Source organism: Arvicola amphibius, chromosome 11 (assembly GCF_903992535.2).
Source record: "Arvicola amphibius chromosome 11, mArvAmp1.2, whole genome shotgun sequence".
Taxonomy (NCBI): Eukaryota; Metazoa; Chordata; class Mammalia; order Rodentia; family Cricetidae; genus Arvicola; species Arvicola amphibius.
This window is the reverse complement of record NC_052057.2, coordinates 8,887,214-8,904,210: the sequence shown is the minus strand read 5'-3', so window position 1 is coordinate 8,904,210 and position 16,997 is coordinate 8,887,214. Positions and strand designations below refer to the sequence as shown.

Below are 16,997 nucleotides of genomic sequence, written 5' to 3'. Positions count from 1 at the left end.
CTCCCAACAAGCTCTCCTTTGCTCTTTGATTATATTCATCCTTTGCACTCAGTCACACTGCCACCCACATGCCAGGACCACATCTGGGAGTATTTCTAATGCCAGCTACATTTCTGTCCCGTGTGGCCTCACTCCCAAAACAAACCCCCACTAGAACTTCAGTCTTCCCTTCCCTTGACTCCTTCATGTTGCTACTGAGTTTATAGGAGAACCATGGTCCTTTGTCTTCCTGAACAACTCCATTCTTGTCTCTCATCCACTGTATTTCTCTCCTATGAAGGAGAGAGGTGGAAAGCAGGGAAGCCTAAAGACACAAGCAGTTCATGGAGAGGTAAGTGCATAGAGTTTTGTTAGATGTTAGAGAACAGTTCGCTTCGGGGGCGTTCCACCTGCTGCCTGATGGTCACTTTTATAAATATATCAAAAAAAATATCTGCAGGAGTGAAGTATCAACGAGAGACTCACTCAATACATTCCTTTTGTTTATGGGAAATGTTTAAGCTTACTATAGCATGTCACTCAAAATCAATATTGTAAGGTCTAAAATATAAATCATTGCACCATAACCTTATCATTAAATCCACAGAAAATCCATAATGTGATTATATTAGAATTAGAGCAAAATATTCCTATCCTGAAAATTACATTGTCACGTGTTTCCAAGTATATCCAGTTATCATCTTTGGTTTGGGGATCGCTAAGACACAGAGCTTAAAGTTGCTCTAGTTTCAATTATTGTTCTAAGATTCAAGGCCGGGACTTACTGGATGACATTTATGGGTCTGGAAGGTTACATTCTACAGCTTCAATAATTCACACCTTATATCTAAATCAAGATATAGCTTGTTTCTCATTAAATTGTAGAACGGCAGAGCTCCTGGAGAAGACATGGGTAAAAGAGAAGAGAAGAGCCATAGAGCCATTGCTTTAAAAAACAGGTTACCTGAAATGTAAAAATGTTTTTCTCATCTCTTTAATTGCAGTAAGGAAATTACACACTGTGATAAAAATAAAATTTAAAAAGAAAAATCTCTCTAGAGCATTAGTTATGGAATAAGATGAGCTGGACAAATTAATTGTTTGTTTTTTACACTCCAGGTGAGTTTGAAAATTAGAAGAAGAAACATTTTTAACATAATTTTACATGACATTTTAAGAATAAAAGACAAACTCCAGTGTTTTTATCATTATACATGTTTGTTTGTCTAAGAGGGACACACATGGGCCCCAGAAAGGGGAAATAGTTAACATCTCATAGGTAAACTGGGAGAAGGGATATAGGGGAGGGCACAGGACATGGGAACTTGAGGAATCAAAAAGTCCAACTTGAGGAGGGACGGAGGGGGAGAGCAGTAAATGATATCTGGATAGAGCGAGCCATTATGGGGTTAGGGAGAAACCAGGTGCTAGGGTGGTGTAGGAGGTCCTTCTGTTTATGTGTTGCTTTTATTGGTTAGTGAGTAAAGAATCTGCTCTCAGTCAATGGCTTAACAGACCATAACCAGGCTGGAAGAAATATATATATATATAGAGAGAGAGAAGGCAGCATCAGTGAGATGCCATGTAGCCACCACTGGGGACAAATGACTGCACTGCAGCCTATCGAAACTTTGCTGGTAAGCCACAACATCGTGGTGATGCACAGATTAATGGATCTGGGTTAGTTTAAGATATATGAATATGCCAGAAATGCATTTACGCTATTGAGCAAACAGTATTACAAATAATAAAGTTTCTGAGTGATTATTTCATAGTCTAGACAGCCAGGAAACAAACAAGCAGCCTCCTCTAACACTAGAGAAATTACCAGAAATTCACAAGGATGAATTTAGCAGCTAAGACTACTAGCAATGGTCAGGAGGGTGCCTGAACTGGGTTATTGGAGACCATTCCTTATGTTGAGATATCTTGCTCAGCCTTGATACAAGCGGGAGGGGCTTGGTCTTGCCTCAACTTGGGATGCCAGTCTATGTTGACCCCCCAAGGGAGGCACTACCTCCTCTGAGAAGAGGACGGGGCCAGAAGGAGAAAGTTGGAGGGGCAGGAGAAAGGGAGGGAGGAAGAACTGGGTTTGATATGTAAAATGAAAAACAAAATAAATAAAGAGAAAAATATTTTCTGGGAAAAATAGGAAATATAAGAAACAAATGCCTATTTGGTCATTTAAAGTCAAAATGTGTTTTTAAAAAACCAAAATCTATATTGCTAAGTATCTTTTAAAATAGAAGTGTAATTAATTTCTGGAATTTCCGGAATTTCCAGAATGTCAGGCAGAAGTGTCTGTATAATGCAAGCAGGCTGAAGGAAGAAAATTGTTTCGTCGGTCTCAGGTCATCAGCTCACAGCTAATTTCTGCTGTGCTAAACACAGCGTGACTCCTGGCAATAAGGACAACATGGTCTAGCTACTCAGTGATGCCATCTCCTTTACCTGGAAGGGATCATTTCAATTCTGGGAAACAGAGCAACACAGGGACATGTCCCCAGATCCAACTTCCCTTGCTAGCACAATCCCTGCCAATTATAAAGACTCCCTAAGGAAACACAACCTAGTGTCTGTGTTTAAATTCTCTGGCAACAGTTCTATTAATTACTGCAACAATTACGATTTCGTTATCATTGTTAGTTGATGTTATCACCTTCTGTGTGCAATCAAAGTGGAAGAATATATTTTGATGTGATTAAAAACTCATGCTTTTTGGTTTAGCAAAATTTTCCAACTACCACTGAGTGACAGTCCAACCACTTGTGTTTGTTTCTTCATTTGTTAGAAACAAGATCATTCTCCATGGCTCAGAATAAACTTGAACTGTCTGTGTAACCCAGGCTAACCTCAGACTTACAATCTTCCCATAGAAATTGAATTTTAGAATTAAAGACATGCACCACCACACCTGGTTCATGCTTCTTTAATAGCTACACTCTCAGAAAATGGCTTCTGAAACATGCCCATAGAAGACCATTCCTAAAAAGGAAATTCTCTGCGATTCAAGACAGTCTCTACAGTACTGCCCTAAAAGTCTACATTCATTTGTAACCATTTCAGAATGCAATTATTTTTCTATTAAACTATGACATAGAGCCACTCAGACCAGATTAAAATATTTTCTTTCTCAAAATTTTAAGAAGACTGAATCTTAACTCCCATTTAAAGCATATGTTAGCATACATAGAACTAAAACTGAATTTCTTCTCTGACACTTCCACATAACAAATATTTTATCCTTAGCTTTGCTAAAAATGCATTTCCATAGTTGTTTCTTTTTTCACTTGTTTATTCTCTTATACTAAGAAGAAAATGCCCAAATATATGCTTGAGAAATTATAAGACTATTTATCCATGCTGCTGCAGGGCAATGGGTATCAAGTCCAAGCAACCATCTCCTGGTTGCCCTTGGCAGAGCAGGTCTTGGAAATCAAGGAGCTGTGTCCACAATTGCTGAAAACCCCAGTGAGCTACAGTTTGCTCTATCTTCCATTTCTCCTTTCTTCTTCTTCAATTTTCTCTTCCTCCCTTCTCCTCATATTAAAACAACCAAACTTGAGACAACAGTCATATTTAAGCTGGTGTCTGCTGCTGTGTCTTCATTGATTAAGAGTTAACTAGTCACATGTTTAAAGGCAGTTGAGTCTTAAACCTAGAATCTGAATAAGGGAATATTTTCAAATTACTTATGTGTATATACATGTGTACTTGCCTGTGTGTTTGTATGTGTGAGATAAATTATGTTTTTTTAATGTATGAGCTATTGTGTTTCTCTCTGCCTTCCTCTCTCCCTCCCTGTGTGTGTGCATGTGCGTTTGTGTGTGTGTGTGTATGTGCATACCCACATACACTAAGGCCTCATGCAAGCTAGATAACTACCTTACCACTGAGCTATATACTCAGCCTTCTTTTCAGTTTAATTCTGAGATAGAGTCCTAGAATGTTCCCAGTCTAACTTTAAGTTCACTGCACAGTTCAGGCAGTCATGATCGCTTTGCCTTAGTACTGAGTAACTAAGGATAGATATAATTAGATGTAAACATACTTACACACAGATATAGATGATAGATAGATAGATAGATAGATAGATAGATAGATAGATAGATAGACAGAGAGAGAGATTTGATGCTTAATATTGATTAACAACTTGACATAAACTAGAATACCCCTCTGGGCATTTCTTGGGAGGTCTGTGAGGGATTATCTTAATAACATTTACTGAACTATTTTATATATATATATATATAATATAATATAATGCGGTGATTATATAATATAAGAAAATCCCATGAAAAACTCTTGCTTTGCTTGTTTGTCTGTATATCTCACTAAGTGTTGGAGAATTCATCTCACCTATGGCTGCCATTATATTGCTGCTGCTATATTATATATTATATTGCTGACACTGGAATCCTGGACTAAAGACCACTAGCTCTTCAGGAATTCTCTGCAACAGACCAAAGTACTGAGGCATTGGACCTCCTGCAGTGACCAACTACTAAATCTCAGTCTCTTCAGTGTGAAAATAGCCATTATTGAAGTGTGTGTTTGTGTGTGTGTATGTGTGTATGTGTGTGTGTCCTTTTTCTGTAGCTAGTTCTTAATTTACAGTGGTTTTAGGAGATACAATCTCACACAGGACTTCATAGATCCTTGAAACAATCTTCATTCTGACTTATTTTCATACTTTTTATCAACAAACGAGAATGATATGATGAAAATATGATGAGATCCAAAGAACAATCTCATATTGTAAACAAAGAGACAATGACTCATAGATGGGGTCCTGTGCTGTTAACACTGTTTTATTTTAAGAGGCGTAAATGGAATCAAGTTAGAATTTGCAGTAGACCTTGAGCACAAAGAAGATGTTTGAACACCACTCATTTGCAGAAACTCTTACTTGAAATAACCTCAGCCTCTTCGAAAGAATCGTACTACAGACTACTTATTTGTCCATGTTACTATAAAATAATGGAACCCAAATAATAGGCTAACCTTCATGCTACAGGCTACACCTTATTTATCCATGACACTGTAAAATAACGGAACCCAAATAATACACTAAACTTCAAAGACCCACTACAATAGATTTCAGAACTTACTGCTCTGTTTTTATAATCTGTTCTTTCATTTATGTATAGACATATAACATTTAATTCAAAATCAGCTCCAGTAGTTTCCTTCAGTTCATCTCCACTACATTGATCTTATTTTGGTGTCACAAAAATTTGACACATAATTTTCTGCCCGTCACAATAGGAGATGATCAGAAAATGTGCGATTTTGTTTTCCCGAACATATATCCTGCCAGAATCAAAGGATAGAGAGAATGTACCAAGTGTATAATTTATACTAAAGAAAAAGTCATAATATGCTGTCACTTATATAGAGCTTGACTGGGGACCACATGGTAGAAGATCACTTACAACAACATGAAATACAAAGATCATAGCTGCTGGAAAAGACAACAATTGATACCTTTGATGATCTCTTCTTTAAATTATATTAAAAGTTGACTGTTAATATTAATTTTATTAGATATTATTCCAATCGATGAGATTGCTAATATCTATTCTTTTGAGTGGATTTTCATTAGTGTAGCAATTTTGACATGAGGAAAATCACCATGGTCTTTTATATAAGTAGAGATATTGTACACATTGTTCTTGAAATTATCAAATCCAATTTTAAGAATTAAAATACTTATGAAAACCATTAAATCATTAATGATTAAACTTTAAGAAAGTACTAGTGTTCTATAAATACTTATTTATAAAATTATCACAAAGAACTACTACTCATGTACTTTAGACAAGAAGCACTCAGATATTATATCAAGAGGGAGATAGGAAGGAGGAAAAATGGAAGGCATGGGAGGGAAGGAGAACAAGATGGATGGAGAGGGAAATAGAGAGAGAGAAAGAGACAGATTTATCTATAACTTGAAAGCAGAAGAACAAGAATCACATGCCTGAGCTGTATAATGAAAACTTTTCTAAAGAAAGAAAGGAAGAAAATGGAAGAAATAATGAGTACGAAGTGACTGTCTTAGCTAGAGTTTCTATTGCTGTAACAAAATACCATGCTTAAAAAGCAGGTTGAGAAGGAAAGGGTTTATTTGGCTTAGACTTTCATATTGTTGTTTCGCATCAAAGGAAGTCAGGACAGCAACTCAAATAAGGCAAGAACCTAGAGGCAGGAGCTTATGCAGAGGCCAGTGAGGGGTGCTGCTTACTGTCTTACTCCAGCTGACTCTTTTATAGAACTCAGGACCCAGAGACAGGCACTGCCCACAATGACCTCCTCCCCTCAGTCACTAATTAAGAAAATGCCTTGCAGCTGGATTGCAGGAAGGCATTTTCTCTAGCTTCCTTCCTTTCAGGTAGCTCTGGCTTGTGTGTCAAGTCACTAGCAAGCAAGCAGTGACTTTTCTTACAAAATATATTTAAAATTTTAAGCATGTATGTATACATAACTAAAATAGTAAAAGTAAAGGCAAAAATATATAAAAAATTGTCAATAAAATTAAGCAAAAGGTTAAAAAGAAAGAAAAAGAAAAAGGTAAAAAAAAAAATTAAAAAAATTACATTGTGAAGATAGCCAAACTATGTTTCTCATAAGAATACAAAGAAAAAAGGGGGGGGAGAAAAGCACTTATGGGGCATTCATTAAATTCTTTACTGAGCAGTGTGTGAATGACTGAGACAGGGTAGGATCAGAGTGGAGTAGAAGCTGAAGAGAGTCTGTGACAATTTTCTTCTGTCTTTTGAGATCTCTGAGAGCATAGTTCACCTGAATTAACTGAATGAAGCATACATTTTAGAAGGAAAGAAAAGAAGTAATTCCTGCTAGCATTCAAGGGATAAAGAAAGTCTAGCCCAAAACCTCCAGAGAACCAATTACTGGTTTCTAGATTTAAACATTCTGTGTGAAACATTTTCATCAAAGAATCTAAATGTCGACATTGACAGTGACTTTTTCCTCCTGTTATTGTTCAAACTCAGTACCTTGCCTGACCCAGTCTCCATGATGAAGTGTGTGCTGTAATACGTGACAGCATTTGTGACTTCCAGAGAGCAGCTCAGGCCAGTCAATGGTCATTGTGGCTTCTTCATCCTCACGTGCATTAGCAGGCCGTTCAAAAAGGGAAATGGTGGCTGCCGTGAAAGCAATCCCTTGAACCTTGAATCATTGAAAGGGAAGCAAACATAAGCGACATAAGAGCTATTTGGTGGTTCTATGTACTTTAAGATTAACACGAACTAGGATCATGAGTTAGAACGATTCTTATCCAATATTACTTAGGGCCCATAAGCTGTGGCACTAGGACCATTACATACTTGGTAAAGTGGCTTTCTAAGCACTGCTTTTCACTTCAAAAAGGACTTGACATTGAAAACAGTAAGAATGGAAACTTTCACAATCATGAAAGAGAATTGATTGTTCAAACCTCTTCGGTGCCTGGCTCACTCCAGTGTCATTGAGTAAGTAATGATGTCTCTCATCCAAACTGCACTTTGATAGGAGAAGGAATGACTGCATCCATTGTCACAGGCTCATGCCTCTATTCCTCTGCTATATGATACTAAAAATTAACACACTCTTGGCTGTATGATAATGAACATCCTCCAAATCAAAACAATTACCTTATAATGTCCATAGGAAGTTAGTTCAGACATTTAATAGTCAATATTTATTCATATGGAGAACCAATGGATTAAGTATTTTATAACATCAATTATGTAAGTTTTTTAAACTAGAAAAATACGGCTACAAGTAGACCAGAAGATCATATAAGGGTCTGTATTTTATCACTAAAAGGTGGTAAATCTCTCACATGTGTGATGGGTATAGCCTCATAATTTGTAACATAGAAAGTCATACTCAAGGTGCTTTAATTTCTACTTCTCACTACAATTTGAGGATTAAAAGAATTCTTATTGTGTGTTCTTATCTTTCTTTCCCTCACTTACCTTTCCAGTTATATCCCCAAAAGAAAGGATGGATTCCTTGGGATCAAGAGGATCATACCAATAATCCATGCAGATGGGAGTTCCTTTCAGGCCTTGGAGTTTGTACTGACAAGGAAATTCTTCTTTAGACAGTAGATCATAGAAACAAATCTCTTTGCTTGTAAAGGCCACTGCTATCTATAGTGCCCAAGTTAAAAAAAAAAAATCAAAGGATATTTATGGTGGATTTAGTGAAATTAATATACAAAACAGGCATGCAAATCTAATTTCTGAGTGAGATATAGTTCTCTGAGTGTCTTTACAATGTTATGGAAGTATGCATAGCACAAAGGTATTCAATTATAACATTGGACTTTTAGCCAAAACAAAATATTTTAATCATGAAAGGCATCCAGGCACCCTTTTTGCTTATTTCAACCATACATCCACCAGCATCCTCCATCCCTAAGAATGATGACAATTAATCACATTCAAAAGGAAAAAGAGAAAAATATATGAGTCATTCTTTATCTGTGGTGTCATTTTAAGACACTCAAGTTAAGGGCTTTGGAAAGCAAATACTTCTGCTCACATTTCCTCCAGGTTTGATGAGAGTCACCAAAGATGAATGTGGCTCTCTGTCACTGCTGGTATTGCACTTGGTATTGACCAGAGGCTCTCCCCCAAAATGTTCTCATCTTTATCATAAGTAGTGAGTGTATTTATAAAGGCTTTGTACCTTGTTAACATTTTCCAGAGAAACCAAACTTGTCACCCACAGGTGTTTGAGTTTGCTAGCATCTGAAGTGATAGGAAATGCTTCTTGCAACTTTAAATTCTCTCCCCAGACTCCTAGTAAGCCTTCCTTGCTGATAGTCAAATAACGACTTGACGTTGTTAAGAAAACTACTTTCTGAATGGTGTCCTTGTGTTTTCCTGGGAGAAATACAAGCTCCTTCCATTGAGGAACCACTGTTGCCTTTGCTCGTTCATCTCTCTCATAAAGTGATAGCAGTATAAATGAAGTCAGCTTGTCCCAGTCAATTAAGCCATCCCGGGCCACATCCACTTTGTCAAAGAGTTCTCCAAATTCTTGCTTGGTGCCCCAGCCCAAAGTCTCTGGCATCTTCTGTATGAATTCTTCCCTGGACACACATATGGTTTGTCTTGTATCTTGGGACTATAGATGGGAACAGAAAAGTAAGACAACAGAAACATCATCACACAGAGAAGAGCATTGTGCTGTATCAAGGTTGAATTTAGTCAGCAATTCCTGCAGCTTGGGAAGAAAAGCATCTTCTGTTTGAGAGTGGTGCTATGCTTACATGGATTTTGGCAGGAGAGACAAATAATTTATAGTGCTAGAAACTGCATCCTCACAGTGTTGAGGCAGGAGAGTTGGAGAATATGTGTTGATGGAAGGTAGGAATTGCAGAGATGTGAGACATTAACCATAAAGCTGGAAAAGGCAAGGAATCAGTTCAGAAGGGAAAGCAGTTCTGGTAACAACTTTGCTAGCCCAGTAAATCTCATTTCGGACTTTTGACCACCAAACAGTAAGTCAATAAAATGGCATACGTATGCAACTAAGTTTGTGGTGATCTTTTATAGAAGCAACAGAAGGCAAATATAGTGGCTTATATAAGAATGAATGTAAGGTTTGATAGAGCCAGAAAAACTACAACATAATGAAATTTTAATTCAAGGATAATAAATATACTCTGCAACATACTATTATAAAAGACACTGTAATAATACTTATATTCCCTAAAGTATGTGCTAATGCTAAGCTACCAGATACTACAGCATGACTCCCAAAGAAAACACGAGGTTGTGTTTCTTCAAATCTCTAACCACCCCATTCTCATAAGGTGCTAATGACATCATTCTATTTGGTGTGTTTTTCTACTGAAAGACACCTTATTTAATGTCATTGCTATTTATTTGTAACTGAATTCATGAGCAACAGCATTGTAATTCATTATATATTTTTTGGCATTTCCCAATCTTCTTGAGCTTGGGATCATCAGCAACACCTCACAAATGCCAGGGAGCATTTTAAACAGCAAATCATCAGGTGGCAGATGTGGAAAATACGGCTCTAAGGAGATGGGGAAGACACGATTTGCTTGTATTATAGCAGCAAAGCTAGGAGAAGGCTGCAGAATGACAACTTTGTTTGACTTTGTAAGTCTAGAAGTTTTACATTTCAACTATTCTCTTTATGCTTCAGGTCAGGAAAATTCTGTGAGTATTTATTGGTTGTTTACAAAGAAATTTGGGGTTGAAGGCAAATTCACAGTCTATCTGTATTTCAAGTAAGAACAGAGCTTAATATTAATAGTGGAATTTGTGATAAAGGAATCGACTTTTTATATTAGGAAGTCAAAGAGTGAAGATACACCTAGTATCACGTGGTATCAAGGAATAAAACGGCTCGAACAAATGGATGTTTTGTTTGCCATTTGTCCTTGCCATTGCCCTCCCCCATGAATGTGCATTTCTGGGTCCATCCATATGAAGGAATTATGAGCACATTACTTCACTGCTTAGTGTTAACATCCATTTGTAGGATGGGTGTGCCAGCATCAGTCACAGCAGTATTGGTATAAAGATAATCTCCAGTATTGTATAATAGATTGGGGTAGTCAGTTGGCTGATGGAGATTTGTTTAGTTACTTAACTAACTAAATCAGTTGTCTGAAAAAAAAATAATTGCATTAAATGCTTTGACAACTTTATCTTCATTAATTTATTTTTAGTCTGGAAAGTTTGGATAGATGAACTATTTCAAGGGTCATATTTTCAGTATAAACAAAGATATATTGATCTAAGTGTACTCCATCATAAACAAAATTGAAAACTGTTTTTAAAATTAAGTCAATTGTGATCTTTATTGTAAGACACTACAGCCATGATTCTCAACCTGTGGATGGATCACAACCCCTTTGGCAAATCTGTCTCCAAAATTGTTTACATTACAATTCAAACCAGTAGCAAAACTACAGTTATGAAATAGCAACAAAAATAATTTTACGGTTGGGGATCACTACTACATGAGGAACTGTATTAAAGCATTCAACATGGGAAAGTTTAAGAAACACTGTGCTGCAGAAAAGTCTGATCATATTCTAGCTTGATAAAACACCATTTTAACCCAGACCTTCAATATGTTTTCTATGAACCAGTAACTGTGCTATATTGCTAGGAACAGGAAGCCTGATAAATACAAAGACAATTTTATTTTGTGTATTTAAAATTATAGAATTACTAATCTAGCATAAAATAGCAGTTACATTCCCTGAAGTAATATAAACAGCTGCATGACAATGTTCTGCATTTTTGATAATGCCACCATGCACCCATAGGAGAGATGAGAATTACTCCAATTTATGAACCTGATAAAAAAGGCACAGAGGTACATATGACTTCCATGATGGTTCCATTAGTTATGGTTCATACATGGTTTACATATTTGGTTTAAGTTTAAAGATAAAACCATTTTTTACATGTTTATTTAAAATGTCTGTGTCTGCCATCCCTAGTATTAGCGCTATAAAACTTATATTTTTGAATATGTGAATAAAAATATGTTTTAAGTTCTATGTCAGCATGAGTAAGTTGACAATGAACATATACTACATATATAATATTATTTATACATGGAGTCTGATATAATTTAACACATGTGGACAATGTGGCTCTAAGGAGATGGGGAAGACAGCCTTTCCTTGTGTGACAGTGGCAGGGCTAGAAGAAGGCCTCAGAATGTCAATGAATAGAAATGATCTGCTCAAGGGCTTAAAGAATTCCCTGATTAAAGGATTAAGGATGACTCTCCTACCCCATCAATTGGACTCCACAAGCAACAAGTTCTGCTCTGCCCCCAAACCCTCCTATCCCCTGAGACCTCAGAGGAACTCTGAAGCACAGGCTGAGACTGCCAAGAGGTGAGTGATCACCCACCCAGTGGAGCGCCCCACTCTCTGGGCCCTCGATACTGGGGCAAAACCCTGGACCGCTCCTCTACCTGCCACAGACTCTCTGAGCAGCCACCAGGCAAGCTCCCTGCAGGTAAGCTGCTCGAATACTTCTACCCCATTGATTGGACCCTGTATGCTACAAGTCCTACTCTACCCCCAAACCCTCCTATCCTCCAAGACTTCAAAGGAACTCTGAAGCACAGGCTGCAACTACCAATTGCAACTTGCAATGGACCAAGACAGCAGTCCAATAGAGTGGACCAAGAGAGACCTCAGCAGCTTCCTGAGACACATTAACAGTACAGAGCAGATCAAGATCAGCGCCCAAAGACCAGACAGCAACTACAAGGAACGGACTAAGAGGCAAAGACACTTCTGGCATCAATTAGAAGAAGAGATGGCTAGGCACCAATGCAACAATTCATTCAACAACTTCAAAAGCAACAAGGGGGGGTGCTTGTTCTTTTCACCTGGAAGTATCTCACCTGATACCTTTGTGGAACTGGCTTAGAAGTCACAGATTTTTCTAATGTGTTTTTTTTGTGTGTGTATATGTATTTATAGAATACAACCATATTATCACATACAGTATATATTATATACACACATACATATGGATCCATACACGTAAGTGCACATACATACACGCGTGCACACACACAAAATGACAGAAAAGACTGGAATACACGCCCTATGTATAAACGTGCTTGGCACTCGGGTTTTATCATAGAAAGTTTTTATTTATCCTTTAATTTTAGTGGATAGTTTTCTCAGGTATAATAGTCTGAGTTGATCATAGTTGTCTTTCAGAGCTTGAAATATATGCTTTCAGCCTTTATTGCTTTAAAACTTTCTGTTGTGTTATCAGGTGTTATTCTAGAGGTGCTGACTTTCTGAGTGATTTGACCTTTCTCTAGTCCTGTCTTCGGCATTCTATACTTGGTATGCTTGAATGAGCATCTCTTTCAATTGCTTGGAGAATTTTCTTCTATTACTTTACTAGATAACTTAATAGGTAATATCTATCTCTATGTTTTCACTATGATATTCTCTTTCTGTGCTTATAATCTGGATTAAATTTTTCTATAGTGTCTCATTTGAGTTGCTTTAACAAAGTTATGATCACTCTTCTAAATCCTTCTAGGATGTCATTTTCACTAATGATCATTACTATGGATAAATGGATTTTTTTTTGGAGGAGATATATTGTCTTGTTTTTTTTCCTGTTATTTCTATTCCTATGTTGGGATTTGTGTGTCTAGGATTTGTTGGTTGAGTTTTTTGTTTTATCATTTTTTGAAGTAACCTTTTTTTCAACACAGGTATTTATGATGTTCAGAAAGGAGCAAATTTAGAGCAGAGTTGGACTGTTGATTTCTTCTGCCTTTTATCTATCTCAAACCTTCTGTATGTCAGCCATAGTTGGATGCCTCCAAAGGCTTAGTAGAAGATCTTGGAGAAAGGCTATTATAGCAATCTGAACTGCTCCTGTGTTTCAAGACTGATTGAAGCAACTGGTGTCAGTCAGGAAGCTAGGAGTAGTCTGCTGATTACCAGAGGAAAGTATTGGGTGGTTGAAAAGTCCATGGTTGGGATTTAGTAAGTTCCAAAGGGAGGGAAAGGGCACAGGAGAAAGCAATGGTCCTTGGCAGGCAGTCTTGGGATTTTAAAGTGGCTTTAAAAGTGGGGAGCTTAAAATGGGAGGCATGTGTCACCTATTTGCCTCTCCAGACCATGTCAGGAGGTCAGAGAAGTCACTGGAGTGGAGTAGGCAGGAATATGGCAATTCCCAAAGTTAGAGAAAAGCACAGAGAGATGGTAGTAGGTTCTGGCAAGTAACCAAGGACAGAACCAGCACATTATTAGTCTCTGAAACTCCTTGTCAAATCCTTCTTCAAATTATTAGATAAATTTATATTCTTATTAGCAAAACCTGAGGTTATCTATACTGAAGACCCTTACCAAAGTAGAGATTTGTTCTCAAAAGACTCCTCAGGTAATGACGAAATGTAATTTTGTGTTTGTTTGTTTGTTTGTTTTTGTTTTTTGAGACAGGGTTTCACTGTAGTTTTAGAGCCTGTCCTGGAACTAGCTCTTGTAGATCAGGCTGGCCTATAACTCAGAGATTCACTTGCCTCTGTCTCCCAAGTGCTGGGATTAAAGGTGTGTGCCACCACCGCCTGGCTGAAATGTAATTTTTTTGAACTACACACATGTACATCTTTCTGAAAAAGATCAATATATTCCCAAAGAAAATATTGAAAGTCATCTTTCAAATTCTGCCAAACATGTTTCCTAACCATTTAACAATAACAACAGTGCTTATAATAAAATGCATAACATTTACTCTTTTTTCTACCTAAAAATTTGCATCTAAAAAGACAAAAAATGCACATGAAAGTTAAATTTAGGAGGAAATCATAATGCAGTTTGATCAAAGTCTAGATATTTTCTCTCTTGTCAAAGTCTGACAATGGATAATAGTGATACTGGTCTGATTCTTTATCTTCATTCATTAGGTATTTGCCATCAGAACCTGTAAATAAAAGTCAAAATGTTAGATGAAAGATTTTCTTCCACCCATGTACTCATGAGAAATTATGCAAGGATATATATACCATACAAGGCATCAAAGGATAGATTTGTTTATTTATTCAACAAACATTGAATATCCATTCCATGCCAAATACTATTATAAACACACAGAATTAACTTCAAATAAGGTAAACTCTCTTGAAATACTTTCATTTCAGTGGAAGCCAAGATATGTCAGTCATAATGGGTAACACATGCTCCCTAAATTACTAGAAGTCTAACAAAGGCCTGAATATCACTCTGTTGTTTTTCTCATATTAAGTACCATGTGGCATTTAAGCTTGATGATATTATATAAGCATCAGTCTTAAAGAGATCAGAACCTTTTCTTTTGTTTGTACACTTTTTTTGCTTTTACTACAGACAATTGGAATTCAACAATGTTTCCTTTTCTTTAAAAGTTCAAAATCGGTATCTAAATCTTTTCTCGAGCCCCACTAGTTTTATGAAGCATTTCACCAAATTAATAATTTTTTGTCAGGCAGTCAGTGTGAGTTTTTGTTAATGTTCCATTACAGTTGAATGAAGACACACTATCAAAATGCATCCTCTCTCTATCTTTATAATTAAATTTTAAATTAGCATGCTGCTTTCTAATGCTCCATTCCATTGTGTTTGGCTCAATTTCCCTTGCTTATAAACCGTGCTGGCTATGAATATGTATTAGGGCTCTCTGTCAAATGCTGTGAGCATCTTTGAAGCAGAAGAGAAGGTACATTATTTCAGAACAGCTGCCTCCCTTTATAACATCCTCTGTAATCTCCATCTGTCCAAGAACAGTCACGAAAAACAGAGCAACAGGACAGGAGAGACCATTTGACTGGCTTAAGTTCATTGTGTCCTCCTACTTCAATGGGCTTAGTTGGTTTCACTTTTCACTTACTCTCTCAAAGGAACTTACTAGCACAAACACAGGCCTTAACATCCCAGTACACAATGTACAAGTTTACAGTAAACCCTGTGGTGTTGGAATTGAATTGAAGATATTATAAAGTCATTATTTTTTAAATCTATTGATCAATGATGTGTGGATATTGATATGAATAAGTATAAATAAATTCTAGCTCTGTCAAGTAAAAGACACAGAAGAAATATCATCCCTGGTAGTGGTAAGGACCCTTTTTCTCAAATCTTAATTGTCTAAATAGTATTCTCCAATAAATGGAACTAGAGTCTTGAAAAAGTGACAGACTCCAAGTCTTGGGCACTAATGAAATCTTGTGCTGGAAAAATAAAAATAAAACACTGATAGGGAATATTAAAAGGATGCAGAAGTTCTGAACAGAGGTGGCGTATGCCGTTATTCCCAACATCAGGGAGGTAAAGACAGGTGGACTTCTGTGAGTTCAAGGCCAACTTGGTTTACAAAGCAAGTTCTAGGACAGCCAGATTGGTTACACAGAGAACCCTGTCTCAAAAAACAAAAATAAAAAAATAAAAAGAAGAGAGAAAGAGAGAGAGAGAGAGAGAGAGAGAGAGAGAGAGAGAGAGAGAGAGAGAGAGAGAGAGAGAAAGCAAGGTAAAGAAACTGACTCAAAGGATCCACTGCCAAAACTTGAGGGAAGTTGAACCTTACAAAGAGTAGTGACAGTTATGGCTAATAAAGTATAAAATATCAATTATAAAATATCAATTCATGAATCTCTAGTACGCTCAGATGAAATAAAATGAGAGTGAAAAGGGACGAGAGTGAGATAAAGAAGTCATAAACAGATGCCGTCCTGACAATTAAAAATGATTAATAATATTTAAAACATCATTTTATAAATACTGTTTCTAGCAATGATCATTAAAAATAAAGCAATAATCAGGCCAGTGAGAGAAAGTTTGTTGAAAAATAGTCCTAATGTAATATGAAAACATCACCCAACACGTGTCTTTGTAGGGGATAACTATGGTGGAGCCACTTTAATCACAGATCAAAATACTATATTGGTCACATCTGTGCCCCAAAACATGACCAAACAACTTAAAAAGAGGAGCGAGTTTCATAGACTCATGGTATCTGAAGGTTTGGTATTTATTTGCTTTTCTTTGTATGTTTGGATAGTACCTCTTGATGGTGGAGCTGTGTGGTAGAGAGCTCTTCTAACCTCATGTTGTTTAGAAGGCTGAAAAATGTTGTAGCAAAAAGGAACAGACCAAAGCATACACCTAAGGACACACACCCAGTGATTTACTTCTTCTGGTTAGGATCCATTCTATACAATTTACCATCATAATACATGCTACCACATTATAACTTCATCATAATATTGATCTATTCTGTAGATGAGAACCTTTATGATCTACATGTTTCTAGAAATGCCATCGCAAAGGCCCTCCCCAGAGGATCCTTCATTAATCCCCCAGGTGTTTACCAAGTTAAGAATCAAGATGACCGATTCTTACAGTATTATTCCTTATGCCAGACAAGCAGTAGACAGAATAGTTTCTGAGCTGTGTCGTTGTCAAACATTAGGGGGCCTAAATCTAAAAG

General features: G+C 36.9%; 1 protein-coding gene across 1 annotated transcript in view; it reads right to left on the bottom strand.

Moving 5' to 3' along the window:
* Positions 1-16,997, bottom strand: part of Wdr49 (WD repeat domain 49) — a 106,853-nt gene that overhangs the window by 80,285 nt on the left and 9,571 nt on the right. Inside the window, exons 2-4 of the mRNA XM_038347937.2 lie at positions 8,680-9,120; positions 7,962-8,138; positions 6,996-7,170 (exon numbers count right to left, since the gene is read on the bottom strand). Coding sequence (XP_038203865.2) covers positions 6,996-7,170; positions 7,962-8,138; positions 8,680-9,120 — 793 coding nt within the window. The remainder of the gene's footprint in view (positions 1-6,995; positions 7,171-7,961; positions 8,139-8,679; positions 9,121-16,997) is intronic.